The sequence below is a fragment of the Platalea leucorodia genome (genome assembly GCF_965183815.1).
Source record: "Platalea leucorodia genome assembly, chromosome: 22".
Classification (NCBI taxonomy): domain Eukaryota; kingdom Metazoa; phylum Chordata; class Aves; order Pelecaniformes; family Threskiornithidae; genus Platalea; species Platalea leucorodia.
In genome coordinates, this window is record NC_138844.1 from 2,750,827 (window position 1) to 2,778,188 (window position 27,362).

The 27,362-nt window shown below is 52.8% G+C and overlaps 4 protein-coding genes across 4 annotated transcripts in view; all 4 read right to left on the minus strand.

The window, feature by feature from the left end:
• Positions 1–1,218: 1,218 nt before the first annotated feature.
• Positions 1,219–6,677, minus strand: RDM1 (RAD52 motif containing 1; the record flags this gene model as incomplete). Its single annotated transcript, XM_082331624.1, has 7 exons — positions 1,219–1,323; positions 2,745–2,833; positions 3,885–3,983; positions 4,555–4,717; positions 5,192–5,314; positions 5,666–5,845; positions 6,591–6,677. The coding sequence occupies 7 exons, from the start codon at positions 6,675–6,677 to the stop codon at positions 1,219–1,221; spliced, it is 846 nt and encodes a 281-aa protein (XP_082187750.1).
• A 247-nt stretch (positions 6,678–6,924) lies between these two features.
• GH1 (growth hormone 1) lies at positions 6,925–10,321 on the minus strand (the record flags this gene model as incomplete). Its single annotated transcript, XM_082332173.1, has 5 exons — positions 6,925–7,236; positions 8,640–8,801; positions 9,208–9,324; positions 10,032–10,195; positions 10,312–10,321. The coding sequence occupies 5 exons, from the start codon at positions 10,319–10,321 to the stop codon at positions 7,036–7,038; spliced, it is 654 nt and encodes a 217-aa protein (XP_082188299.1). The 3' UTR covers positions 6,925–7,035.
• A 4,358-nt stretch (positions 10,322–14,679) lies between these two features.
• On the minus strand, positions 14,680–20,497 carry CD79B (CD79b molecule). The gene is made up of 6 exons (XM_082331674.1): positions 20,351–20,497; positions 18,321–18,356; positions 17,190–17,501; positions 16,546–16,664; positions 16,246–16,287; positions 14,680–15,915 (listed from the first exon to the last, which is right to left on the minus strand). The coding sequence occupies exons 1-6, from the start codon at positions 20,415–20,417 to the stop codon at positions 15,817–15,819; spliced, it is 675 nt and encodes a 224-aa protein (XP_082187800.1). The 5' UTR covers positions 20,418–20,497; the 3' UTR covers positions 14,680–15,816.
• A 2,474-nt stretch (positions 20,498–22,971) lies between these two features.
• Positions 22,972–27,362, minus strand: part of SCN4A (sodium voltage-gated channel alpha subunit 4) — a gene marked incomplete at its 5' end in the record, with an annotated part of 34,132 nt that continues 29,741 nt past the window's right edge. The window contains 2 exons of the mRNA XM_082331643.1: positions 22,972–25,922; positions 26,390–26,660. Of these exons, the coding sequence (XP_082187769.1) occupies positions 24,730–25,922; positions 26,390–26,660 (1,464 nt within the window). The 3' untranslated portion in view covers positions 22,972–24,729. The remainder of the gene's footprint in view (positions 25,923–26,389; positions 26,661–27,362) is intronic.

Below are 27,362 nucleotides of genomic sequence, written 5' to 3' on the forward strand. Positions count from 1 at the left end.
GGCGGCGCGGGCCTGGGGCCGGGGGTCACCGGGCAACGGGGAGGCCGCAGGCCTGGGGCCGGGCGCAGGCCTCGCCGCTGCGGGCCCTCGCCTCAGGGCAGGATCCGGGGCTTCGGGCGTCTCTGCCATCAAAATACATAATATAACATAAATACCATCTCCGCCTGCGAACATGCCCCAGTAGAGGATTTACCGCATCCCACGGAGGGCTGTTCCCTCCCCTCAGCATTCCCGCTTGTGAAAGCATCTTACTTCCCATTTGGATTTTTCTAAATTCAGCAGATCTTGTTTCACCTTCGCCTTCCCAGTTAGAAAGCTCACCCGGTATCAGGTGTCTCCTCCTGGATCAAATCACCCCTTTTCTCTCTTTTTTGTTAAACTAAACGGGCCACGCTCCTCTCATTTCAACAGGGATCTCAAATCATTCCTGGGGCTCTTCCCTGAGCTCTCTCGTTTTTTAATCATCTTTTTTTCCAAAGACACGGGTCAAAAAATCTGAGCAGGGGTCTGTTATCAAATAAGCATTCCCCACCCCACCACACACCCTCGTGATTTGGGGACCTTGATGCCCCTTCCCATTGCGTGTGCTGCCTCTGAGGTTCATTCATCACACAGAGGTACAAAATTTTACTTAATTTAATGAAAAACCTGTTAAAAAGAATCTTTCCTTTACATTGTGACAACGTCCCAACTACTTGTCGCTGGGGCTCAACTCATGTGGCACAACACATTATTACAAGACTTAGGCTTATTTCTTTGAAAGAAGTTTCACTTAGAAAGTATTTTTTTTCTGTGCCTGTGCAGACGTGTGTAAGTACCACAGCTACTCCTGCTGGTAAGACGTCTCCTTCTGCCGTCTCCGGCTTTCTCCTCAGAGCGACCTGCGCTGTAGGCTCTTGCAGGGAGGGCTCGTTCCTTTTATTTTTCTATAAGTGCTATGCACATCTGTTATGCTGTCTAAAAAATAATCGTGCGGCTAATCTGGCTTCCATATATAGCTGACCTGGAAAAGTTGACAGGAAAACACTTCCTCACCAAAAACAGCATACATTTTTGGGCTTAATATTAGTAACACCAGGTTTATCGCCCGTTTCTTTTGCTGTTATGTATTTGGAGAAAAACATTGGATATGACGCACATGTCATTTCGTGGCGTTAGACTTCCATTCCTAATCAAACACTGCAAAACTTTTGGAAACGATGTGAAGACAGAGCTGCACTAATTAGATGGCATCTCCCAGCCAGGGAGCTCATCATCAAAGCTGAGATCAGACAAAACTTCTTCTTCTTCGAGGTCAAACTGTTCCAAGGACAATTCACTGACCTGGGAAGAGAAATCAAGAGTAAATGTCTTTCTCTACAATGTATTTTAGCTTCAGCTCTCTGCACCTGGAAACAATATATTTTTACCACGTACAAGAGACAGCCTCCCCAGAATTTACCAACTCGGGAACATTTCTGTTTTGGAAAGACTGACCGACATCACAAGGCAATGACCAAAAGGACACCCAGCAACTCTCCTCCCAAGCAAGTCCTTCCGAATTCCTGTCTGTTCCTATCAGGCTGGAAGGTTTCTTGCGGAGAGAAAGCACTGAAATTACCTCTCACGCACCATGACAAGGGAAGTGAGACAGCAGGGGAGGTGAGGGGTGACTTCTGGTAAAACAGAGGCCTGAGAAGCAGCAGACTTTCTGTTTGACTTTGCTGCTCACTTCTCTTATGGTCATCGCGTGTTAGGTCAGTTCTCTGTGGGTTTAAAAGAAGTCAGATGGAAGGGGCGGTACAGAGGAAAAAAGCAGAGAAAGAATAAATCAGCAGAAATGTCATCTTCTCAACCGGTAAAAACAAATATCTGGTGGACGTTAGTTACTTCACACACCAAAATACTTCCTATTTTACTGCTACTCTTCAGTAAGAAAGGAAGAAAGTTCTGCCCGTGGACACTAGGTGACTCAGTGTCATCAAACGGAATAACGTGTCACAAGGTTGGTTAGAGACTTCCTCCGTGCAACTGCAGGAGGAGGTAGACACCGCGCAGCGCGGCGCTGATGCATCATGTGAGAATGACGCTTGCTTTCAAAGGACGGCTGTGTCAGCGATCTCCCCAGGTAAGTCGCGGGGTTTTCAAACTAAGTGAGGTGAAAATCCTCTGCTCGTGACTGGCTGCGTGCAAAGGCTGGCACGCAGAACGCCTCTCACTGAGCACGATGATAAAAGTTTTACTGTTGTACCCAGGGTATTTTTGTTCGATGCATGCTAACAGATCCCACGATTACCTGCAGGGATTTCACCAAAGCTTTTAACAATCATTCCCTCTGGGTAAAGATAACTTTATTTCTAGATGGGAAGTTTGATTTATTAAAGAACTTATTAAAAAATAATTTAACCTGCTGTGACTTTACCGGGATTTTCACTCTCACAGATTCTACGAAGAGCAGTCCTGGACACTGTCATGTGTGAGAACTGTCAAGCTGCACAATAACAGTCCTGTACCCTAACGACTCGCTTTCCTGTGCCATCTAAAATATACGTGCATTTCTGCACAAAGATACCAAAAAAAGTAAGACTTTTAAAACCTTAGCGTGCTGTACAATTCCAAGATGCGATTACTCCCTGGGATTTAGGTCGAGGTAATTGCTCCATAAAAAGAGGATGTCAGAGGCTGTAACAGTTAACAGCTGGGTCTCCAATCTCTAGATGTAACATACAGGTCCTGTGGAAAAGCTAAATATCTACTGGTTTTACCTGAACAAGCCCCTTCAGTTCCTCTTCTGTTAAGGAGTCTGTGAGCTCCTCTTGGGTGGAATTGTACTCCACGGCCACTTTCCCGTTCTCTGAAATGGGCACACAGAATAAACAGTCAGAGATACGGTTACTACTGTGTGCAATGACAATAAACCTACCCTAAACTCCAAATGGGACAATTCTGCTTCATAAGGGCTTTCAAAGGAGTGGCTGGTTGGTCTGAACGAACGTGCTTCTTTCTCTGGCCTGCCTGCTTGTCTCCTCTGCAGAAAACCAAATGGCTCTTACTAAATGGAGCGGAAACTGAAATTGAGGAAGCAGAAATCTATGGAGAGGATGGAGCATGTTCATTGCCGGTCTCTGTGCATGTGGTGGACCAGAAGGCAGGAAGCACTGCAAAACATCTGAATCCAGAAACCCACCTTTCGAAAGAACACCTTAAAGAACCCAGGGGGGGAATCTGGCAGATGAAAGGCCCCTCTCTGTAAAATGAGGATCATGGCACTGACCTGATCCCATCAGGGTCTGTCCTGGTAAGCATAAAAGACTGAAGTACCACATAAACAGAAGTCACCTCAAAGCTCAGAGAGCACAGGATCTGGAACCCAGAGAAAGCAGTTCCTGGACAGGCACAGAGCCAGCTTCTATGATTAAAAACCCAATGAAGATAAGATAGTAGCCCCAAAGATGCAACACTGAATGCAACAGTGGGACATGGACCTTTGATGGCACCTGGGTGGCTTGGAACCAGGACAGGAACGTGCAAAGTGCTGCAATTCAGTTCACGCTACCCCTGCAGCCAGAACTTCCCCGTGTCCCTATTCCGCATGCACACATACTATTGAAAAGCTCTCCCTGCCAGGGTTTACGCTCCGGGAATTTGGAGTTTCAGTGACTTATTTATCATAAAAAAATCTGACCTCCTGTCGGATTTTCCTTTCATTCACACAGCTCATAGGGTAGAACCACTCTGTTAAATCATTACAGACCACAACACAAGTTTAATTTTGCCCAAGACCCCCCCAAGCCTCAATGAATCCCAAGAAAGGTTCAGAGAAAAAGAATTCATATCAATTATCATGAAAGTTATAATATCATTAGTCTAAACACCCCAGTGTTTAATACAAAAATAGGCCTTACCTAAGACTACGAGGAGTATCTTCTGAAAGGCGCTAGACAAAGCCTTCCCGACTGCAAGTTTCTGAACTCTTCTTGAGGCTGTGACAAACTCGAGAGGATCTGAACACAAGCAGCAGCATGTTGTTAAGACGACACTCTGCATAGGAGGCACACTAGCTGCATTGCGCTAGGAAACGTAACCAAACACAGCTTTATGGATCTGAGGAGAGAGCTGCTTTTGTTTCAGGAGTTGCCGGCAGCATGGCAGCACCCTCACCGGGGCTTCGTGCACCAACCCACAGCAGCCCACGATCCTCAGCCCCGCGTCGGGACCCTGCCCGGGGCAGCGGGCAGTGCAGAGCCCCGCTGGCACCCGAGCTGCGCCTCAGACACGGTATGAAGGATCACACAGCAAGTTCACACCCGAAGCGGCTGCGATGGGGAATGAATAATGCTGCAAGCGAGAGGGAAAGAACAGAGGGCAGGAAAGCGATACTGGTGTGAAGCAGGGAGGGAAGAGGCATGCTCAGGATCCCTTGCTGCATAGCACAGCAGCTCACAAGGCCCTGCACAGATCCTTGCCTCCAGCTAAATTCAGATACTTTATCAGACCCACAACTGTGCAGAAGCGAGATTGCCCAGTGCCCGTGACAGCTGCTAAGAGAGACTTCCAGCTGCATCCAAAACGTACCTTCACCGTTTTCTACATCTGCCTCGCCCAGGGCAACTCCCCTGGTGCGTACCCCATGGTTGGGCAGCGTCACCTCTACAGCACACAGATATTTCACGGATCGCTTCTGCAATGTCTTTCCCAGTTCCTCGTTCTCACCATCAAAGCCAGATACATTCTGCAGCTGTTGGGAAGACCACAGATAATTAATTTCGACTAAATATGTTACGACCACTTAGGCCGAAGCCTGCATACCACAGACCTCTGCACAGTGTGCGACTCCAAGGCGGTAGCACATGGCGGAAGCAGAGCAGGGATGTTTACTGTTTTGACCTTATTTTCGAAATACCTCATAGTCCCCATCCTCTGGGAGTCTCAGCCATCTCGGACACTTTCAGCGCATGAAGGCTACTGTCAAGCCCTGGAACGGCTTTAATCACAGCCGCCCCCATTTTTATTAACAGAAGCCAAGCCAAGCCCTCACCCACAACAATCTTCTCTCCCCAGGCTTTCAAAATACCCCCATTTGCGGTCCAAAATGCAGCTCCTGTAGCTGTCTGTTATTTGCTGATTTGAGGACAATTCTTATTTTGCCAACCGCTCTAATTAAGAAGAGGATGAGGGGAGGGATGATGGATGGATATAAAGGGTCTCTTACCATAATGATGCGACTGGACCAGCCGTTAAAGCCAAGGTAGTGGTTGGCCAACTCCTGGCACTTGTTGCTGTTGAGAGCAAGGACTTGGTGCTGAAACCCTTTCTGCTTGGTGCAAACACAAACCTGTCCAGGAAAGAAGAACCCTGGTTAGCCAGGCTTTGCTTGCAAGGCTCCCGCTGCAGATGACGGTAACCAACTCCCTGACCGCGTGCATGCTTCTGACAAGTGTTAAATATTTTTTACCCAGGAACGGGCCCTGCAAATTATTCCAGAGGAGGGATGCTGCCATTTTACCACTTAAATGCTACCTGAGAGCCAGCGGTGGGGGATGTCACCACGGTGGTAGCGCCCAGCCAAAAGTTAGTAAACTTTCTGCACAAGGAGCATCGCTGAGATCAACAAGTATTTCATGTGGTTCTGCCCTGCTGCTGGAGGTCACGGTGCAAGTTTCACACCTGGGGCTGTTCTGCTTACCTTCAAGGGAGATTTCTGAAACAGCCTCTGCCCGTTGCACGCGTGCTGGGCTCTGCTGGCATCTCCAGCTGAATAAAACTTGACGATGGCGTAATATCCAGGCCCTGCCACGGCAGCGTTTCTGTGCGCTCGCACCGAGTAGAGAGGCCCGAATTTGGAAAATGCTGCAAACAGGGAATGCTGAGGAAAAACAAGAGAAAAAAAAGTGTCTTTTGAAATATCTATGTGTGCTCCAGGGGCTGAGCAACAGCAACAGAGAGAGGACTACTCACAAGACCTAATTACCTAGAAAACAAGGGAAGTTTTTAGTCCTGTTTAACAGCAATAAGCCCGGGAATAAGCAGTGAGACTGTAGATGAGTATCTCTCCATAAAAATGAGCTCAACCTGGCTGGACCTCTGGCCCTGAGGACGTCTCATCTCCCGTATCGTCCAGCCTCTGCGTGGGGAGGAGAGCGAAGCGAGACGTGGGACCTCCCGTCCCCCCGCCATCACCAGTCTCCACCACCCCGCTTTGGGTGGGCACGCTGTTTTGCCGAAGCTTTCGGTGAAGCTTTCGCACAGCGTTTTGCTGGCAGGCTAACGGGGTTTTGTTCCCTCTTCCACCGGGCTCTTGGTTTTGCTGTGCAGACCACAAAACCGTGGCACAGGGGCAGAAATCACCCCGGGGTGGCCCGGCAGCCCCTGGGGGGCTGCCCTGCGCCCAGCACACCTCAGGGAGACAAGGAAACTAAAAAAATGATTAAAAACAACAACAAAAAAATTAAAATATATTATTAGCACACAGGTGAAGCCATCAGCACAGATGGGGGGGGACTGGGGCTCCGGGGGGGGAGAGGGACTGTGGGGGGTCCCGGTCCCCGCTCCTCGGCGCCGGGGGGGACCCAGGCCCCGCTCCCCAGCCCCGCTCCGAGGCCTCGCCTCACCTCCAGCCGCGGCTCCGGCTCCAGCCCCCAGACCAGCAGCGTCCGATCGCTCCCCGTGGGCACCCGGAACTCCACCACCTCCGCCATGCCGCAGCAGGCCGCCCGCCCCGCCATCGCCCGGCCCCCGGCCCGCCCTCCCGCCGCAGCCGGGCCGCGGCCCGCAGTGCGGGCCCCAGCCCTGGGTGCGAGGGGAAAAAAGCACCCCAAAATCCACCCCCAAGCCCCAAATCCCCCCTCCAGCCCCAGATCCACCCCCAGCCCCACACCCGCCCTGCCCCGGTCGCACCTCATCCCTCCCGGCCCCCCGTGGCGGCCCATCCCCGCAGCCCCCCAAAAGCCAGAGACATATCGGCACGTAGCGGGTTTATTCTCCAATTTTCTTTACAAGGAGCGGGGCAGCCGTGGCCGGCGAGGGGCTGGAGCGGTTGGGGAGCCATCCCCGGTATCAAACAGTGCAGTTTCCCTCTCCGAAGCGCCGGCACTTCATCACCTTCAGGTAGGTCTCCACCTTGTGCAGGTCCTTCTTGAAGCAGGAGAGCAAGCCGTAGTTCTTCAGCAGGGCGTCCTCGTTGCGCAGGTGGATGTCGAATTTGTCGTAGGTGGGTTTGAGGATCTGGGGACCCCGCGGGCTCCGGTCCTCCAGCTCCTGCGAGAGGATGGAGAGGTGCTGGGGGAGGCGGCGGGGGCCTGGGGATGAGCATCCTCCGAGGGCCCCATTGCCATGGCTCCCATCTGGCTTTAGAAGGGTTGGTTCCCCCCCCCCCCCCCCCCCCCCATTAATCATATTTCAAACATACTTTTGAGTTTATGTGCTTACAGGACGGGTAATTATGCAGGGGTGATGCTACATGAATTGCTGGCAGCAAGAAGGGAGCTGGGCACAAGGCTGCAGGGAGGGAAGTCTTTTGGGGTCTTAAAATAAGGGGAAAGCTGCAGGGTCTCTCTGTAGCTACTCTAGCCAAGAAGACAGGGAACCGGGCAAATAATTCTATTTTCTTCCATTTTCCCAGTGAACAAAGCTCTAACCAGACCCAAAGCATCTGGAGCTGAGAGATCTGCAGTCTGCCACTCCTCCTGCCCTGCTTTGCTCACCAGCTGGCACAGTAAACAGGACAGTTTTGGTTAAATAAACACTGTCATAAATGGATGAAATGTGATTATCTGTCTAGTTTCTGTGTACCGCTTCCCAGAGCCCAAGCACATATCAAATGGAGAGCAAAATCTGGGAATGGTACTCATACATATACCTACTTACTCCAGCCAAACTGCCAGGACAGAAAATCTCTGTTTACTCTCAGGGCCTGACTTTCAGAGTTATTTAGATGCTAGAAAATATAAATAATTGTCCAGACTCATTTCTCAGGTACAGGTCTCAGAGCTCTAGCTACATGGTGATGCTGGCAGGTAAACTTAGTTATAGAGTAAGCATAACTGAAAACGTGTCCTGGGAGATAATAAACAATTTCACTTAAAACAACAAAGCAAAAATTAAGCATGACCCTGGAAGAAGATCACTCTCCAGCTCTCAGCTGTCTGGGTGCTGTATTAATGTAAGGGGGAAACATCAGAGCACAGGCTTCCATCTGTACACAGGCTGATACCAGTTGTTTTTATAAATGTGTCATGAGTCATTAAAGCCAGGTTGCAAACCTTGCAAAATTTACTCCACTTTAAAGTGTTTTGCATGGAGATGTTGCTGTTTGCACAGCAGATTTAAGCAACCGAGTATTCTTTGGTGCTGGGTTTGGAAAGACTTTGGGTCTGGACTGTTGTGATCTTCCAGGTCTGTACTGCTGTCTGAGTGGTTACGGCAGTGCTATTAACGTGTTACGTGCTTTCTTATACCCCCAGTGATGAGATGTGTGCAGTGGGGTGTCATGATCTCATTATCTTCAGGTAAGCAAAGTCCAAAGGATGCCACTGGTCTTCAGAGCAGAAGGTGGGGAGATTTCCCGTGGTCTTTGGATCCCATGGAAGACCCTGAGAGCTGAGTGCCCTGCTCTAGGAGATCCCTGTTATTCTGTAATCATGCTCCGTGCTCCAACTTACCCTCATCAGAGCTTGGATCCCTTCTTCCAGGTCCTTTAGTTTTTCGTACACTCTGTCTGAGGTGCCAAAAACCAGGTTGTTTGTGAACACCTTGCTTAGGTATTGCACCGGGGTCAACCAGGACTGGATGAGAACCAGTGAAAACCGAAGCAGCTCCATGTCCTGAAATTAAAAAGGAAAAAAACAAAACCCAAGGGTCAAAGCTGTGCAGGTGAGGTGTTTGGTGGAGTTACCTGCTCCCTCTGAAACAGCCCGGAGGTGACCCAGAGATGTGCCACCGCTCCTGCAGCTTCAGCAGATACAGACAAGTTCGCAAGCTGAGGAGCACCAGACACACATCCTGTGCAGACAATACTTCTTCTCCTCCTTGGGGTGGGAATATGACTTATAGTGTAACCCAGAAGAGCCTTTCTTTCTTCATGCAGGGTTTAAACAGGAAAAAAGGGAGAGGAGGAGTGATACCTCAGGAGGTACTGAAGTGCTCACAGGTGGAAACCCTCTGTTGCTGTAATGAAGCACAGCTGGGCTCTTCAGACAGGTCTGTGCTTGTCCCGGGGAGAGAACTTACCGATTTCTGCTGGGCATCATCCTTCCCTGTGGGAGCAGGGATGGTTTCCGAGTAACAAAATGCTGCCTGGGAATTTTTGTTGGCGTGTCTTTGGTCCTCTGGAATATAGGTGCGTTCCTGTGGAGACATCCCACATACACTCAGATCCCATGTACTGGGAGAAGACCACAGACACTTTCCCAAGCTGTCCTGCATGGTTACTTTTTGCAAGAAATAAATGTGAGACGTGAGGTGTCTCTACAGGGTTGGCAGGTAGGAACAGGAGTTCGTACGTCGGCACAGTAGCTGCTGGACCTAAAGGTCTTCCTCGCACTAAGCCAACGTGCTAAGGTGATCACAAAACACGCTTGGACCAGGTTGTCCCAAGGAGCAGATGACCCCCAAGGACAGCTCTTGCCAAAGCGACAGCTCCTGGCAACAGCAGAGACTGGATAGTTTTAAGCATTCAGAATCAGCCAGGGCCACAGGTGACCGTCCCAGGAAAGTCTTGCAAAATCTCTCTGCCATCTCCCGCTGCTTTCAGAGCCAGGTTTCTCTTTGAGACAGCTGGCCCCGTGTGGTGGTTTGGACGCAGGCAGCAACGGCCCCGAGGAGGGGACTGTGCAGGGTCAGAGGTGGAGGCAGAGAGCTGAGAGGAGGAGACGGGGTCCAGGCTGGTGGGACGTAACCTGTCCTGTCCTAGTAAGACCCTCACGGAGAGCTGACAGAGAAGGCACCAATAGTTGAAAAGTCTCTGTTTCTAGGAAGTTACACTGGCTGGGAAGCTGTGGTCCTGAAACGGTCAAGCTAATGTGGAGGAGATACCCAGAGGCCACAACACTTACGAACTCTTTGTATGTCTCGGCAGCCAGGAGGTGAAGGTGCTGAGCCCTCAGCACGGCGTTGGCAAACAGGTTGGAAAGGGGCATGGCCGGGAAGGTGGCGGCTTCCTGCGGCCACTGCAGTCCCAGAGCGATCACGGCAATGAAGAGAGGAGAAAACCACGACCCTGCGGCAGGGCGGAGAGGAAAGGTGTTAGCAGTCCTTCGGTGACCGTGCTGAGGAGGGGGTGGCACCTGGGAATTAACTCCCAGCCTCTTCTGTCCGCGCTGCCCGAGGGCTCACCTTCCTTCATGTCTTGTTGGAGTCTGTGGGTGAGCTTAGCCCTCCCCAAAATCAAATGAAACCCTGTCCCCTTTCACTAGACGTGCCCTCGGGGCTTGCGCTGCTCCCAGCGCTCTAAGCAGTGGCTTCCTGGCTGGAGTCACTGTTTGCCCCGTGAACGAGAGCGCGTCCCCGTGTTTTCCCTAATGTACTCATGGTTTTCCATAGGCCTTGCCCTCGTGAGAAGCGCTCGGTGCGCTCTTCATCGCGTGAGCGAGCAGGGGCTGGTGAGTACCTCACTTTAGCCTTGGTTTACGCCATGCTGCTGACGCGAACCCGGCTGTCTGCCTTCGCCAGGACGAGAGCTGATGACGTTACCTGTGCCGTCACCAGCTACTTTTGCTCTCTGGGACATCCCTGTAGAATTTGGTGATCTTTGTCAAGCCTAAAGGTTTTCAACCCGTGACATCGAACTCACACAAGTGTCCATCTGTGCTTACAGAGACCACAAAGTTAATCTCAGACAAATACCCTTCGGTGGAGGAATGCCCTGGAGCCTGTAGGACTCGGACATATGCCTTAGCCACCATCCTGATCCCCCTCTTAAGCTTTGAATATGAGCTTTAATATCCCTGCCAACACTTAACGTTAATAATAACTATTACAACTGTGGCTTGACCTTGTTCTTCATCTTCTCCATCCTCTCCTTGCCCAGTTTAGGCTAAAGACTACCTGAGTTAATCATGGATTAAAGTCACACTGTAGGGAAAGGTATTCTTTTTCATTGATTTATAAGTTGCTGCATTTTACTTAAGGGCTGGCACCGAGTGTGCATAGCCCAGCCCAGTGCCACCCCATCATCGTCTCCCATCACCCCAAGCATGCAGCAGCACTGGCAATCCTTTAAAGCTGAAATAAAGACAAGTACCTGGAGCCATTTCTGCCCGGTGAGTTGCTCAGGTGTTGCTTGACAGTGAATGTTTCCTCCTTTCATCTATCTAGGCTGGTGAAGGTGCCGGTTGAGCCACCCCTTATATAGGAGGGAGTCTGTTTAAAATGTATATGTGTGTTCATGATCGCAACAACATCTCTCTATCTTCTCTGTGCATAAATGCACAAGTGTTCGCAATGGTGCTACCTAATTGTAGTCATTTATACATAGATGTAAAGGTTGGGGAGGTTGTTTGCCTAGGGATGAAATCAGTGCTGAATGATTTCGCCATATTTTGCTGTTTATTGCAAGTAAAGGTTTTATCATCGTTGGAAGACCCATCCCCAATCAGATCAGTGCTTTTACGCAGTGGAATTTGCTGCAGGGGGTTGAAAATCCACCTGATTCTCCTGCCTGCCTCTGCAGCCTTGGCCCGCGGTTAACGGGGCTCACCGACCAGTTTGGGAGACTTCTGACCCAAAGCAAGTGGGCTCTTTTCCCATTTATTGTTAGCGGGGATAGAGCTGGATGGATGCTGTCGGATGAATCCTATTTCTTCCACTTAATTTCTTCCATGCTACCAAAATTTCGAAAGTTCAGTAAATAGTTTTGGCGAGCTGGTTTGGCCTAGGTGTGACGAAGAGCTGTCATAGCCAGGTGCTTGTTCGGGTACCGGCCTGCCCACAGCAAATCCAGATGCCAGCGCTCCGGGAGGTTTCTCACATCTTCAGCTGGACAAGGCTATGGGGAGATCTGGTTGTGAGCTGCTTCTTGCTCTTGCCTGCGATAGAAATGTGAAATATCTCGGGGTTAAGCAGAGGGCTGGTATGGAAAGGGGGGAGAGGAGATGGGGAAGAGGAGAGGCTGCAGCACAGCTATCCCTGCTTTTGAGCAAAACAAGACAGAACCTGGGATGGGCAGCTCCAGGAGGGGCGTAAAGGACTTTTACTCCCCGTAAGGCACCGATTGCCCCAAACCACCCCGTTTTGGCCCTTTGGCCGGGGTTCAGCGACTGCTCCCTGGCCAGGGGTGGTGCCTTGGCTCCCCGAGCCCTGGGTTTGCCGTGCCCCCCGGTGTGGCTCTGGTTTCCCAGAGGCAGCATCGTCACCGGGGCGGCTGGAGCAGAGGGTGCGAGAGCTGGTTAATAAACATGCCGGGGAGAGCGCGGTCTGTTCCGAGAAGCCCCTGGGTGTTTGCTCGCTGGAGACGTGGTGGTGTCGCAGAGTAAATGTCAATCCCTAGAGAAGAGGGAACAGTGGGTCCTGCAGCTATCAGGTATCCCGTCACCCAATAGCCAGCAACATCTGGGGGTGTTTTTTTACTCCAGATCGTGTTTAAATATGTCAGTATTTGTCAGAGATGAGCAGAGCAGCAGGCACCCCAGCCCAGCACGGGCTCTGCTGCCTGTTAATGATGATGCTCTCCCGCCGTGGCTACATCGGTACAGCACCTTGCACCCGAGTCCTGCCCACCACTTGCTGCCCTGTGGCTCTCTAGCTCTGTTAGTAAAAGCACGGTGCTAAATCAACATTTTTTATGTTGCAGCCAAGCATGGAGATGCCAGGATGATCCACACTGCGCGGTGCCCCCGAGACTTGCTTTGTCCCCCATCATCTCTGGGCATTAAGTGAGGCAGACGGGCCGTGGAGAAGGCAGCGCGTGACTGTGAAATGCTGGGCTGGGCAAACACACGCCACTGGCAGAATTGCAGTTGCATAAGCAGCTCTCAAATATCAGCTTGGCATTTTCCTAGCTTTCCAGTGCCTGCATTTGTGACCCAAAGTAGAATCTCATAAAGCAGCGTGACACTGTAATTTCCAATTCTTTTTCTTTTTCGAAGGAGAAAAAAAACCTCAGTTCTCTTCAGGGTGGTCCTGTGCCCACCCGCCTTACCCTGCGCATCACCAGCAGCATCTAAACAAGTGAAACGCCTCTCCTTGCAGGCGCGTGTGCTCCTTGGGTCCTCCTGAGCCCCCAGCCTGGGGTGGGGGGGTGGAGAGGACCTTCCCGTGCCGATGGGTGAGCTGCAACCCCTGAACCCCGACCGAGGAGCCAGCTGCTGGCCCGCAGCCCAGGCTCTGCACTTCGGTGGGGGACGACATGGTTGACAGAGGTCTTAAGTGACGGTTGACTACCTCTGCTAGCTCACTGCTCGGAAGGTAAATATTCCTTTTCAAATTGAATTGATGGGTTTTATTTACTGCAGCTAGAACTGCTCAGTTTCACTGAACCCATTTCTAAAGAGGAGGCTGATGAGGTCCAGGACTGCAACCCAGTCTGTCTGTCTGCCCGTCCTGCTGCTGGTAGGGATACAAATCAGGACAAAATACGGAGCCTGGACTGTATATACTGAAATATATTTACTTACATTAAACGCATTTTAAATACAAACCTATGTCAGTATAAAATTACAATGAACCCTATCTCTAGGCTCCCTAGAAACTAGTCTAAGCATTTAAAATAAAACACTAACACTACAGAAATATTTATTTGCTTCTGGCATTTTAAAGGAAGCCAAAGCCCCGGGCTAAGAGTGTAGCCAAGCGGCAGAGCGGAACCGGGGTCGTCGAAACTGCTTTTGACATCAGTGGCTTCCTCTCCAGGTGCAAACAGCAGATTCTCCTTATTTTTGTATGATTTGGTTAAGTCAGTTGAGCGAGTTGTTTACGCAGAGCTGAGAAAGCGGTTGGGAACTGGGAAGGCCGGAAAACTTGCCTTCCTCTTCCATTTCGTAACTGAACACGAGGGATGGAGGGATGAGCTCTGCTAGTCCTGAAATTTTGGCAAACGTGGAAACCGGGAACAGCCAGTTCACTTCTCTCGCTGTGAATACTCCTTTCTTTAATTAACTCATTTTATAAGTAAAAGATGTTTAAGTAACATTTATATACATGTGCATGCAACTAATTTAGGCTAGTTTTATTTAACTAGTAAAAATCAACCTTAAAATGCTGGTTTTGTGCTATTTAGATTGAATACCAGTTTTCCATGAAGGTGGTTAACTACTAAACAAGAACCATCCTGTTCCCTGCTGAAAAGTCCTGTTTGCTCACGATTTTACCCTCCCTTTTCTGCCAGCTGTTTTGGGAAGCGGAGCGGTCCTGTCGTCTTGGGGCCCAAAATGTCGTGAGCCACAGAGGCCCTGGGCTCTCCGAGGGAGGACAGACGTTCAGCCCCATGGTCCTTGTCACCCCCTTGTCCTGCCTCGTCCACCAAACCCACCAAACCCACCGTGCTGTCCTAGCCGTGCCGCTCCGGATCCCCGGAGCCCAGCCAGCCCCGAGCCCCATCTCCCACACAGCTGCTGCTGCTGTGCCAAAAGAGTTTTTATTAACAAAACCAATTAGCACTGCTCTGCTCCTCTCCAGATGTTTTTTAGCTTCTCTTGCAAGACCAGATGTAGCCGGGAGCGGAGCTCCTGGCCCTGGGCCCTGTTCTGCTTTGGATCCTGGCGATGGTCCTTGTCTCTCATCCCAAGCTGACGTCCTGGGACCGTGGAGGTCCCCCCGTGCGTGCTCAGCGAGAGCTTCCAGGAGAGCCCCATGGCTGCTCTCGGCTTTACATCCCTGCCCGTGCTCGGGGCCCTGCCGGGGTGAAGTTTGGTTTCTAGCTAAGCTGGACCCATGAAAAACTGCTCCTTATTCCCAGAGCATCCCACCGACACTGGCACCAGGGCTACGGGACACCCCCGGACCGGCACGGCAGGACGGAGCAGGATGTGAATTTACCCATTACCTTTATTAGGACTTCAGAAAGCAGTTGGATGTTTGTGTCCCACAATTTACATCTTTCCCATAGCTTCTGAGGTCGGACGTGTCCCTCACCAAGGGGACGTCCTCCTGACACAGGCCAGCTCTTGCCTGGAGAGGAGCAAGCCTTGTGCAGGACCCTCCGGGCGAGAGCTGTCTCCCCAACTTTTCCTGTAGTCTTTGGGGAGAAGGAGGTGCTTTTGGAGGATCCTCCATCTCAGACATCTGCCAGCTTGGCCTGCTGGGCACGTCCGTGGCTTGAGAGCTAAACAGTGGCCCAAAATCCTCTTCTTGTGACACCCACATGGTGCTGCTCACCTCGGCTCCTCTGCTAGGGCTGCAGCGGGGTCTCACAGCTCAGGAGGGTCCTTGCAGCACGGAGAGTGGTCATAGCTGGTCCTCTCCTTCCCAGGTGGGGCTGGAGGAGACCCACCACCCACCCTGCTACTTCCATTGCATGAACCATGCAGGAGCTCAGCACCGTGGTGTGGGGCTGCCCGGGGTTTGGGGACAGTTTGCTACCGGTGGGGGACTGGGGTTGGCTCCTAATTTCTACATAGGCTTTAGGGGTTCATCAGTGGGGCGGTAAGAGTGACAGCCAGGGCAGGGCAGCCTTGGTGGGCACAGCCTGGACGTGGCAAAGCGAGCACCCAAGGGCAGCAGGACCCGAGCTCCGTGCAGGGCTGCTGGAGGTGGCTTGCAGCCCGGGATCGCAGCTCGGGATCCAGGCGCCCATCAGAGCCGTGGTCCAGGGCAGGAGCTGGGGGCCCATCCCCACGGGTGCCGGCAGGGTGCTGGCAGGGAGCCGTGCCGCCGGTGCCGGCCTGGCGGTGGGCGCAGGACCCCTCACTCTTCGCCTGGGTGCTCCCCAACTGTCCACTTGGCCTTCACGTCCCGGAAAGGAGTGATGTCCTCGTAGGTGGCCATCTGCTCCACCTCCAGGCCCTGCACCAAGAAGGAGGAGGCTGAGACACGGGAGGGGGACCATAGTTCCACCCACAGCGCCCTTGGGACCCCCAGACTATTCCCCCACAGATCAGGGCAGCTTCTGAGAGCAGAGAAGATGGAGATAGATGGCTGGATGTGCTCAGAGCTTGGCTTGGTTTTATGAGCAGCTCTTTACGGCTGATGTGCACCAGGCACTCGGGAGGGAGATGCCTTGATGCACGCTGCAAGGGCTGGTGGTACCTAGCAGCACCCAGCAAGGGCACAACCAGCTATTTCAAGGCTCAGGTTGATATTACAGAGGTACTTCTGTAATTAATGCAGCATTACCTCATAGGTGTGGTCCTCCTCTGGGCTTTCCTTGCCTTCACCCTATGGAGAGGAGAGTCACAGGTTGGGTGTCAGCACCCACCAGGATCCCCCATCCCCTCTCCCTGGCCTCGTCCCCCTAGGCCAGGTCCCACCGCTTCCACAGGCAAATCCATGCAGCCCCACACACCGTTTTAGATGCTTATTTTCCCACTTCAGCTTGCCACGCTCCCGTGCAACAGCCCCAAACCCAGTGCCTGCCCATCCCCATCCCTGGCAGCATCCTGGGACATCCCCACTGCTGGAGACACTGTCACTTACTTTATCTAGGAAGAGGAGCATGGGGACACTGATGAAGATGACGAGCAGGATGGACTGGATGATGATGATGGCGTCTTTCAGGGTGTTCCTGCTCTGGATCTGCTGGATGTTACTGTGACCTGGGAGCAGCAGCACAGGGAGAGCCCCAAGTCCCACCTCCGTGCCAGGCTCCCGGGGAATGGGGATGAGCTCGGCATGGCCACAGATTCGTGTGTCAGCAGATGGGGGGACCAGGGTGACATGCCCTCTCCCTTGGGAGAGACCAGAGCATTGCAAACTGCCCCTGGGGTTGGCATCAGGGACCAGCTCTGGGATGAGACACCTTGGGCAGGACCCACCACTAGCCAGGACCAGGAAAAATCTGATTTATTAGGAAAATGCAGTCCTTGGGATGAGTTTCTGCAGGATGGACATGCCAGGGCAAACCAGGGGAGGTTGTCCTGCTGCTTGGTGGCTGGCAACGAGCAAAGAAACCTCTGTGGTGCCATGGAGCATCTATGGTTTGTATCTGAAGGGGTCCCACCAGCGTGGGGAGAGGTCGGTGCATAGGAGCATGATGTGGGGTTCATATGGAGGGGGAAAGGGTGAGAGAAGGAGAAAAAGCATCTCCTGGGTTGCATGGAGGATGGAGAGCTCCTACTCACCCATGACTCTGAGCTCTGTCCCGCACAAGTGCGGCTGCTTCTTCTCTGCCGTGAGGTTCTTCCTCTCACACACGTAGATGCCGTTGTCCTCATAGGTGATCCTGAAGATGGTGAAGTTGATGTAGTTGTCTTTCCTCTTGATGCTGTAGCGGGAGGTGGTGTGATCCAGCTCGTAGAGGTCATCGCTGTCCTCCGCCATTTTGTACCACTGCATGTTATGGGGCTCCTGGGAGTAGCAGATGAAGTGGACGGGCATGTTCTTCTTGGCCGCCACGTAGCGCAGGTGCTGCTGCACCATGGGGCACCCGCCGCCTGCCAGGGGACAAGGGTGGTCATGGCGAGCAAGGAGCCGGCACCCGGGGAGCATCAGAAAAGAAAGGCCCCCCCCCCAGCTTCTCCCAAATCAAGCTTTCCATTTTTATGGATTATACTGTTTTTGAGCATTCAGCTTTGCTTTGGTGAATCACTGTCGTCTGGGGGTAGAAATCAGTGACTTTTGGTGAAAACATGCTTTTAATGGAACTCCAGTTTTCTGTGGGAATGGCTTCACGCAAATACTTTTTTTGCTGCTCCCACCCCTCTCTGTGTACATCTCGTTAATCCCAGCTCCAGAATTACAGCCTGTGCTGGCACGCACCACGGAGCCTTTGCTAGGACAGACCCGTCTCCCCAGCTGGCTTCTCTCAGGCTTCCACATTTTTTGCATTTGGCTGTATTTTGTGTTTTGGTCCCAGAGCTGGTGAGTTTGAGGGCTCGTTTGGGTTGCAGAGTTCGTTCTTAATACCCTGTGGGTGGGAATGGCACAAGTGCTGTGTGCATGAACCCAGTGCCTGGTCCCAAGGCACGGCTTCTTCACGCAATGCGCTCTGCAAACGCAGAGGAAAAACGTGTGTGTGTCTTAGGAAAGACAGAATGGATCCGGCTTTGCAGAGGGAGAGCAAGGTGCAGGGCTGGGGGAATGCCAAGGAGGGGATCACAGCTTGGGAGGTGCCTTTGTGATGGGAAGGCCTGTGGGTAATGGGACATCTCCAGCTCTGCAGGGGACCGGCACCTTCGTGGCATAGCCCGTGGGGATGGGAGGGACCCTGGGGACACAGGTAGGGAAAGAGCCCAGTGGGTCTGAGAGGTTACCTGTGCTGTTCCTGGTGCTGTTTGCTGACATCCCACCTGCAAGACAGGAGAAGAGCCCTGAGATAGTGGCCAAGAGCCCACGCAGGACGAGCCCACGTAGGATGTCCCACGTGGGATGGCACGTACTGTGGGGCCTTCGTGCCCACCCAAATGGGATGGAGTGCTTGGGAGCATCAGCCAGAGCCCCACCCAGGGGACATGGGGCAGCGCAGATTTGGGTACAAGCCCTTCTATTCCCATCCCATCTCCTGAATCGTCTCTAAGTCGCTTTCTGGTTGACATCGCAGTGAAACCTGCCTTCGCTATTAATATCCCCCTAGGCTGGCACATCTCAGAAAGGGTCCAGGCAGACTCACGCCTCTTTATTTACACTGTTCATCTTCTGAATCAACCACAAACACTTTCTCTGCCAGGACTTCCCTGGCCTTGGAGCCCCGTGATGGCCAGGGCGGTTCTCAGACCCTGGGAGCATGCAGCCCCCCGGGAGAAGGGCTGGATGGAGCTGTGGGACCTGCGATGCAGTGCAGGAAGCGGGGTGAGGCGGGGACCCCCCAGCACCCATGGGTGCCCCTGCCCGCAGCTCCAGTGCCCCTGTGCCTCGGTTCCTCTTGCTGCAGCTGGGCAGGAAGCACCAGCCCTGTTTACCGCACCGCTTCAGTGCCCAGCTCCGTCCGCTTGATGAATATTTGCCAAACCCCACCGTGGGGAAGCTGGCACGGAGGCGGGGGGCTGCACCACCTCCCAGCACGTTGGGGCAGCTGCAAAACTCCCCCCAGAAGAAGAAGGAAGGTTCAATTCCCTAGCCTGAGCTTTGCCCCGAGCCTTGCCACCCTGCTGCAGACCTCCCTGTCCCGACCAGCAGCCTGGCAGGGACCTCCTGGCTCAGCCGTGGGCTCCCCTCCCTGCCCCAGTGCCTCCTCCAGGTCCGTGCTGCCCTGTTCACCTCCAGCACCTACAACTCCGCAGGCAAACTCTCTCCTCCAGCCCCATTTCATTTTTTTCTGAGATGGGGAGATGCGCCTTGTCCGGGCTGTACGCTGGCTACGTGTCCCTGCCACCTGCAGTCCTGACGGCCAGCCGGGACACAGGGCTTTGCTCTCCATGTTTTGCTGGTGTTTCTAAACGAAGATCAGGCTGGTCCCTCACCCTGAAAACCCTCACACCCCTCAAAGCCAAGATTTCCATTGCAGCCACGGGTGTGCTGAGCTTCCCCTGTGCTCCCTCGAAGCCACCATGAGAGCTAGGATGAAACCCTGCGACCTCGAATCCGTGCTGGACTTGGGTGGCCACCCAACAGAAGCCCTTTAAATGCCCTTTCTGCTAAGGGCACAGGCTTCCCCAGCCGAGGCTGGCAGCTGCTGCAGGTTTTTATGGGTGTCCCTGAACCAAGCATGAGGGGTGGAAGGGGACAGGAGCTGTGTCCTGGGTTTAGCTGCTGCTTCTGCATGGGGATGCAAAGGGGAACAGCACAGGGATGTTCACACAGGGCCCACAAATCACCCCCCAAAGCCTTTTTCCTCTTATTTCTCCTCCATTCCTGGGCACAGAACCCCATGGAGCAAAGGCTTGGCCGTGGCCTCAGCAATGTGTAGGTCCCATCCTCAGGCCTCTGAGAGCAATAAATGGTAAAAAAAAACCCCAAACAACCCTTCTTTCTTGCCAACTGCAACCACAATCAGGCAGGCTCTGTACTCGCTCAGCACTGAGCTCCTGCCAAAGCCAGCCGGCTGCCCGAGAAAGTGTCCCACCTCGGCAGCCCTCCCTGCACCCCAACGGGAAGCAAAACCCGAAACCCGAGGCAGGCATCGAGCCCCGAGCCCCCGCGGGTCCTCCCTGGTTCCGCTGCACCCTGGGCTGCTTTCCTGCACAAAGCAGGACTGAGAGCGGCGACTGCAAAGTTTAAACCTAATGCATTTAAAGCCAGACCTGGGTGAAGCCCCTCATTGCACTAAGCAAGGGACGCATGCCGCAGCATCATCTGGGTGCACGTTTCTTTGCTCTGAAATGCAAAGCCGGTGTTTGACGCCTACCTGTGACCAGAGTCATCAGCCAGAGGCTCGCCTGGAGCACCCAGAGCCTCGTGCAAAGAGCAGCCATCTTTCACTGCAAACGGCAGGGAAACATCAAGTCGCTGGCCCTCGCTTCTGCAAAACACAGCAGCCGCTCCGACCGGCTTGGCCTCCGTACCTAAAAATGGCAAAACTGCTGCTACGCGAGACGGCCCCTTTCCTGCTCATGTAAATCCTCCTCAATGGGGACTTTCCCCTTGGGGCCGGTTTTGAATGCGGCGCAGACGCTGGGGCGGCCGGTGCCTGCGCCCTGGGCACCGTCCAGCCTCGTGTCTCCAGCCTGTGCTCGTCATGGTGGCATTATTTGATGGAGGTGGCCACGAATGGTGTGGGTCTGTGCCAGAACTAGAGATGAACCCATCTGCAAAGCACTTGGTGATGCAAAACCTGGGCTGAGCCCAGGGATGTGCCCAGGGAGCAGGATGCGACTGCTGGCACCGCCGCATCCCTGGGGGGTAGAGGGTTACCCCCACGGTCGTAGCCCAGCTCCACCCCAGTGTGGGCAGATCCCCCCCAGTTTAGCCCTGCAGGTTGATGCTGGTCTAGTTGCAAGAGTTGGAGCAGGAATGGGGTGGGGAGAGGGGATGTTTGTGGGGTTTCTCCTCTCTGCTCGTTGTGGGGTGCAGTGGGATCAGTCCCCCAGCTCCCATCCCTCGCATCCCAGAGTCCCCACAGCCACCCTTCCAGGGAAGGGTGAAATCTAGAAGAGGAGAGAGATGGCCAGAATGAGGTGTCACCTCCCTGGGTGCCAGCTGTGCCCACTGTTTCCCCACACCTCGTTTGCCATGACCGAGACCCTTCTCCGTGAGTCCTTTGGAGGCAGCCACCCCCTGGGGAAGCGCAACGTGGCACCCCAAAGTGAGCTCTTTGCTTTGACACAGAATTACGTTTTCCCTCCATGCCGTGCCCTCCGGCTGCTGTGCGTTACCGGCTGCGGGCGAGCACTGAACTGTAACTCCATGTGAAAAACACCTTGGGTACTTTTGCCAGCCGTGTTGGTCCCCAGAGCCCGGGTGTCTCTGCCTGGGGCCTCCCCAAACCTTCACCTTCTGCAGGTTCGGTGGGGTTTTTTGCCAGTTCTGAGCATCTGCTGGCAGCTGGGAACCAGCCTGAGCCTCACCTGGTATGCGAGAAGACATGAAGCAAGAAAGAGGAGAAATAAGGGTTTCCAGAGAAAGACCGGCCCCAGGAGGGAAAGAGATGATGGGAGAGGTGCCTTATCCTGGTAGAGCAGGCAGGCTGTGCCGTGCACGGTGCTGTACATTGGGGCTGCGCTGCTGAGTCCCTGCTGCCATCATCCCTGGTCTTGCTGGAAAAGCACAGCCTGGCCATAACATCCCGGCAAGGCAAAAGCAACAGGGGATGCCCGTGTGCTCGGCCAGCATCCCCATCCCGCATCCCCAGAGGGACTTTTGTCAGGCCCTGGCGTTGGAGATGGGAGCTGTGACAGCAAGGCAGCGATACTGGAGGTGCCTGGGAAAGTCCCGTAAGGCAAAACCAGGAGCGGGGCACAAACTAACGAGGGTTTGCAGTGACCTTGGCCAAATTACCCCGCTGCGCTGCCCAGAGCCTCCTTGGCACCCATGAACAGGCACAGGCCTGGTCCAGAGGGGCTCGGTCTCCCCTTGAAGTCCCCTGTGCCTGCAGCAGCCAGCAGTATGGGATGCAGGGAGACCCGATGGTCTCACGGGGAGGGTCCCGTGTCCCCACGTCCCTTCCCCAGGCCACCCTGGCTCCCCAGCCCACAGCACATGGCCAGACCATGCCCTGTGGGCAGAGCAGAGCTGCTGCCAGGCAGCTGCACCCTTCCCCAGCCCATTGCTATTCATCAGGGCTTGGGTTTCACCGCTGTCCTTTCCCCCGCCGCGGGAGGACAGGGACGGTGGGTTGTGCCACCTTCTCCCTCCAGCCACCTGCCTGCATGGTACCACGATGCTCTCAACTGGGATTACGCCAGCCCTGGGACGAGCTGTTCCAGCGAGAGCGAAAACACAGCGGCGAGGCCATGCCGTGGCCCTCGGGGACATCAGCGACTCCTCCTCCAACCACACATTGACGCAGAAACCTCCTTCGCACACCGCTGCCTTCTCCCCATGATGCTGAACTGCTCCCGCGTGGCCGGTGGGGCAGGTTTGACCCCACAGAGCCTGGCATGGGGCAGCTCAGGGGCTCTGCACCTCCTCCAAGCCCACCTCTCTCCTTGGTTGAACCTGCAGCAGCATCTCCTATAGCTTCTAGAGTCAGGGCTCATTGCTGTGAGGCTCCAAGGGACTTGTTCATGAGCAGAGCAGAAGCTCTGGGGTCTGGGCTGGGTTGGAGGTGCCGGGGGAGGCAGCCCAGGGGGTCTCTTGGGCAGGATGGGACCACCAGGTCCTGCTGAGGCTGGCAGGTCCAGCCGAGACCACGCACAGGGGCTCCCCATATCTGCCCTGGAGCAAAGGGAGGGGGCATTTACCCCTCCCAGGGGCAGGGAAAACATTTCCCCCCCCCTAACACACACCAACGCATTTGGTGTCATAATAATAGACCATTTACAGTTGTTTATTTTAAGAAATGTACAAAGAAAAACAGCTTTAGCTCACACAAATCCTGCTCTTCGGCATTTTTCCCATCACCGACGACACATACGTACAAGCAGCATCGATTGTGAACCACAATCCGGGCTGGAAACCGCCGTGCCATGGATGCTTCCCACGCAAACGCCATTTAAAGCAGCTCAGGCTCCTGTTCCAGGGAGCATCACCCTATGCAACATGGAAATGAAAGCACAACGCTACGGGATGAGGAGAGCGACCCCGGCTCTGCCGCCTGGCCGACAGCACGTGGATGCAGGCACGCTCAGCACCGCTCCTGGCCAGCCTGAACATGGGGCATCCGTAACGGCTCAGTGCCAAAATCAGCCCGAGAAAAAAAAAATTATAATAATAATAATAATAATAATAATAAAAAAAGACAGACCCTTTGGCTTTAAGAAGCAGCCCTTGTTTTAACTAGAAGAGGTTTTGGTTCATGTTTGCTTTGATATCAAGAGGTTTTTTTTCCCTTTTGAAGGCAGAAGGCAGTCCAGAGATGAACTCGGGGCCTTTTGCACGTTTTTCTTGATTTACTTCCCTTTTGCCCACCTGTGTAACAAGCAGCAAAACCCTCCTGCCCTGGGAAGACGCTCCTCTGCCTGGAGGTTTCCTGGTGAGGACCTGCCCGGCCCATCAGGCTCTGCAGAGACCCCAGCACGTGCCACCCGCTCACCTCCAGAGCCCCAGCCAAGGGAAGGATGCTCTGCCCGAGCATTTTGGGATTTACACCCCGGTGGGAGCATTCATTGCGTTAAGGCCCCCGGTGCTCGGTGGCTGATGGGCTTTAAGGGGCCCCCTCGAAGCGGCTCATTGCAAGGACCGTTCAAACACCTGCTCCGATCCCCGGGGATGCGTCTCATTAATTAACGCCAACCAAGAGCGCTCCAGCGGGACGTTTCCTCTTGCTGTGGGGCTTGAAGAAACCCGAGAGGGTTTTGGTACAGGGACTGGGGATTCTTGGAGGAGGTTTTCCAAACCCTACCTTTGTCCATTGCTTTCCTGCCACAAAATCTGGATGAAACAGGAAAACAGAGAAGAAACATGGCTATAAATACTGTTTACATTCGTACCATAGAGACCTGAATGGTTTATGATTTCAATGCATATTCAGAGACTTCTAAAACCTGGTATTTAACCCTGAGAACATATCTGCAGATGCTTTGTTTTGGCTATGCAAACAAATCTTTAAGACATAATTGCACTTTCTCTGTATATAACAAAAAAATAATCCATAAAGCTTATTCAAATATTCAAAAGAAAGGTGCTACTTTAAGACATTGGAGATTTTTGTTCACAAAACCTTGTCTTTTCTGTAATTATTCTTAATATTATTTCACTTGGCTCATCTTTCACTGGCTACTTGGCTGCACTCTGGAAGAATAATATACAAGAAAATCTCTTAATTGTGAAATAATATTAGTAAATAATTACTTTAAGTAAAAGGACAGCCATACTCATTTGTTAATGATGTCTGAAAAACATCGTTACCATGATGAGATCATTTCAAAACTAAGATGTTTCTCTTTCACCAACAACAGATTTCACATTTCATTCTCATAAGAAAAATATTAGACTCTTTGCAAGTGCAGTGAGCTGTAAAACCCAGGATCAGTAAGAGATCCTGCTTTGAAAGTTAAGGTGTCTACTTGAAATATCTGAAGTTAGCTCGATATCGAAGATCTATTGATCTGTATATGGAAGAGCTCTTGAAAAGGAGATACAAATGAAGTCTTTTCAGGCTGGGCGAGAGATGGAAGCCTCTTTCTGTTATACTAGCGACTCTTTCACAACGCGTTCCTTATCCCGTGCTTTTGCTTCGCCAGGAGCATCTCGAGTCTCTGAGCCGGGAATGGGTGCAAGACCAAAGGCAGGGGCTGTCTCCACATCTGTCCCACTGTTCCCATACATCTCATGCATTTTGGTGGCGATCAGACCTTCCTTCTCGGGTGCGTCGTCTCTCAGGGCATCCTCGTCCTTACTGTGCCTGTACATGTAGGATGCCTGCTTCACCGAGCGCCTCAGGAGGTACCTCCGGAAAGCCCTCTGGATTTTTGTAGCACAGACTTCCTCATGTTTCCTTTTCAGAGTGGTGGTGATGGGTTCATAGGAAACCTTTGAGGGGTTTGCAGCCATGAACTTCTCCTCCATGGTGGCCTTCAAGGCATCCATCTCTCCCGAGTCTCCCAGCACTTCCTTAGTCAGGGCAAAGAGGATATCCAGGCAGTGGATTTTGTCCCCAGCAACCATTGGCAGATCCATGGTGATTAGCTTGATCTTGTTCGGCTTGGGAATTTTGAGTGGCTCCTGTAAGGTGTCTACAAAGTCAGACAAGGTGCTGTACGCAATGAACTGGGTGGCGTCCGGGTCAAACTTCTCCCAAGTTTCATAAAACATTTCAAAATCGTCTTCACAGAGGGGTTCGCTGCTCTCCTCCGTGGCCACGTTGAAGTTCTCCAGGATGATGGCAATGTACATGTTCACCACGATGAGAAAGGAAATGATGATGTAGCTGCAGAAGAAGAAGATGCCGATGGATGGATTGCCGCAGTCCCCTTTTACCGAACTGCCAGGGTTTTCCAGGTCAGGGTCACAGTCGGGTGGGCCGCTGTTCAGGATTGGGCTGAGGAGGCCATCCCATCCAGCCGATGTGGTGATCTGGAAGAGGCAGATGATGCTGTTCCCAAAAGTTTCAAAGTTGAAGATGTCATCGATCCCTGCCTCCTTCTTTACATAGGCGAAGTTGGACATCCCGAAGATGGAGTAGATGAACATGACGAGGAAAAGCAGGAGGCCGATGTTGAACAGGGCAGGCAGGGACATCATCAGAGCAAACAGGAGAGTCCGGATGCCTTTTGCCCCTCGGATCAGCCGGAGGACACGGCCAATTCTTGCCAGCCTGATGACCCTGAAGAGAGTGGGTGATACGAAGTACTTCTCTATGATGTCTGAGAGGACGATACCTGTGAAGGGATGAAAAAAAATGAGTTTGCCATGCTCTACAGCCAACGTAGGGAGGCAAGGTGGAGCTACTCCACTTCATCTGCTAGGGTTGGGGAGACAGAGGCAGATGAGGCCACCCCCAATGGCACACAGCGCTCTGCTCCGCTGGCGGCAAAGCAAACGCGTTCCAAAATATCTCTGAGCACAGACCCAAAGGTTAAATGCTGGCTGCTCTGTTTCAGCAGTGCAGCTGTGCAACATGGAGACAAGGGGAACCCAACACCAAGGAGAGTGGGACAGAATCCCAGCCCCTCACCCTGCCTGGTGGCTTCACATCTGTCTTTGTCCTGTTGGCTTGGTCCTGCTCAAAGGGTGGGTGTAAGGGGGTGGCCAGTGACAGTTTGCTGGCTGTGGACCGGCCAGACCATTTCCAGCCTTTGTCATCCAGTGGGACCCCTGAGGAACCAGTGGAACCAGCAGGACTCACCTAAGATGGAGAGGATGACCACCACAAAGTCGAAGATATTCCAGCCGATAGTGAAGTAGTAGTAGCGCAAGGCGAACATTTTGAGCACACACTCTCCAGTGAAGATGACAATGAAGACCAGGTTGATCTTGTAGAGGACAGATGTTTTGAGTTCACTTTGATCATCTGTTTCGACCATCATGGTCACCATGTTAAGACAAATCAGGATCATGATGGTTATGTCAAACACTTGCTTGGTAACAAAGTCAAACACCATCCCTTGAAACTTGTTCTGCCATAAGGGCCACGTGGGTCATGATGGAGAACCAGAGGTGAGGTGGGAACACGGGATAGACACACACAAAACAAAGACACAACAGAAAAAGAAGAAGGAACCATATTTAAAAGAGTGCAGGAAACCTCAGATTTGTGGCCAGCACACAGGTCTCACGGCCCCAGAAGCTATGGGAGGAGGATACCCAGCGCCTTGCAGGATGAAACCCACCTGGTAACACTGTGGCCAGGAGATACGGGCACAGGGGACAGTTGCTTTCTAATTATATCCACAGCTAATGCATCAGGGCAAAAATAAACACATGGGAAAAGGCCTCGCTTGGGCTGGGCTATCAAAACCAAGCCCAAGTCACAGCTGCCTATGTATTGGCAATGTCCCTTCTAGGAGCGTGGAAAACTGAGCCTTCCCTTCAAGAGAGGAGCCGGGAACTGAGCTAGGGGAAAACCCTAATCCCTGCAAAAGGGATCCCCCGCCTTGCCTTTGCCACAGACCCTGGGCTGAAGAGCAGAGCCAAAGGAGGTTGCCTGATGTGAACCTTTTCTGAAGCCCCAGCTCTTAGCAAGGTCCCGTCTGAAGAGTAGCAATGGGGAGCCAGGATTTGGCTCCTTGCCCTTGCAAATGCTCTTCCCTAGGTCCTTCTCGTTCACTTTGGGACAGTTGGTGGCTTGAAGTGCTCCCTCCCCGCTGCACTCCAGGGTG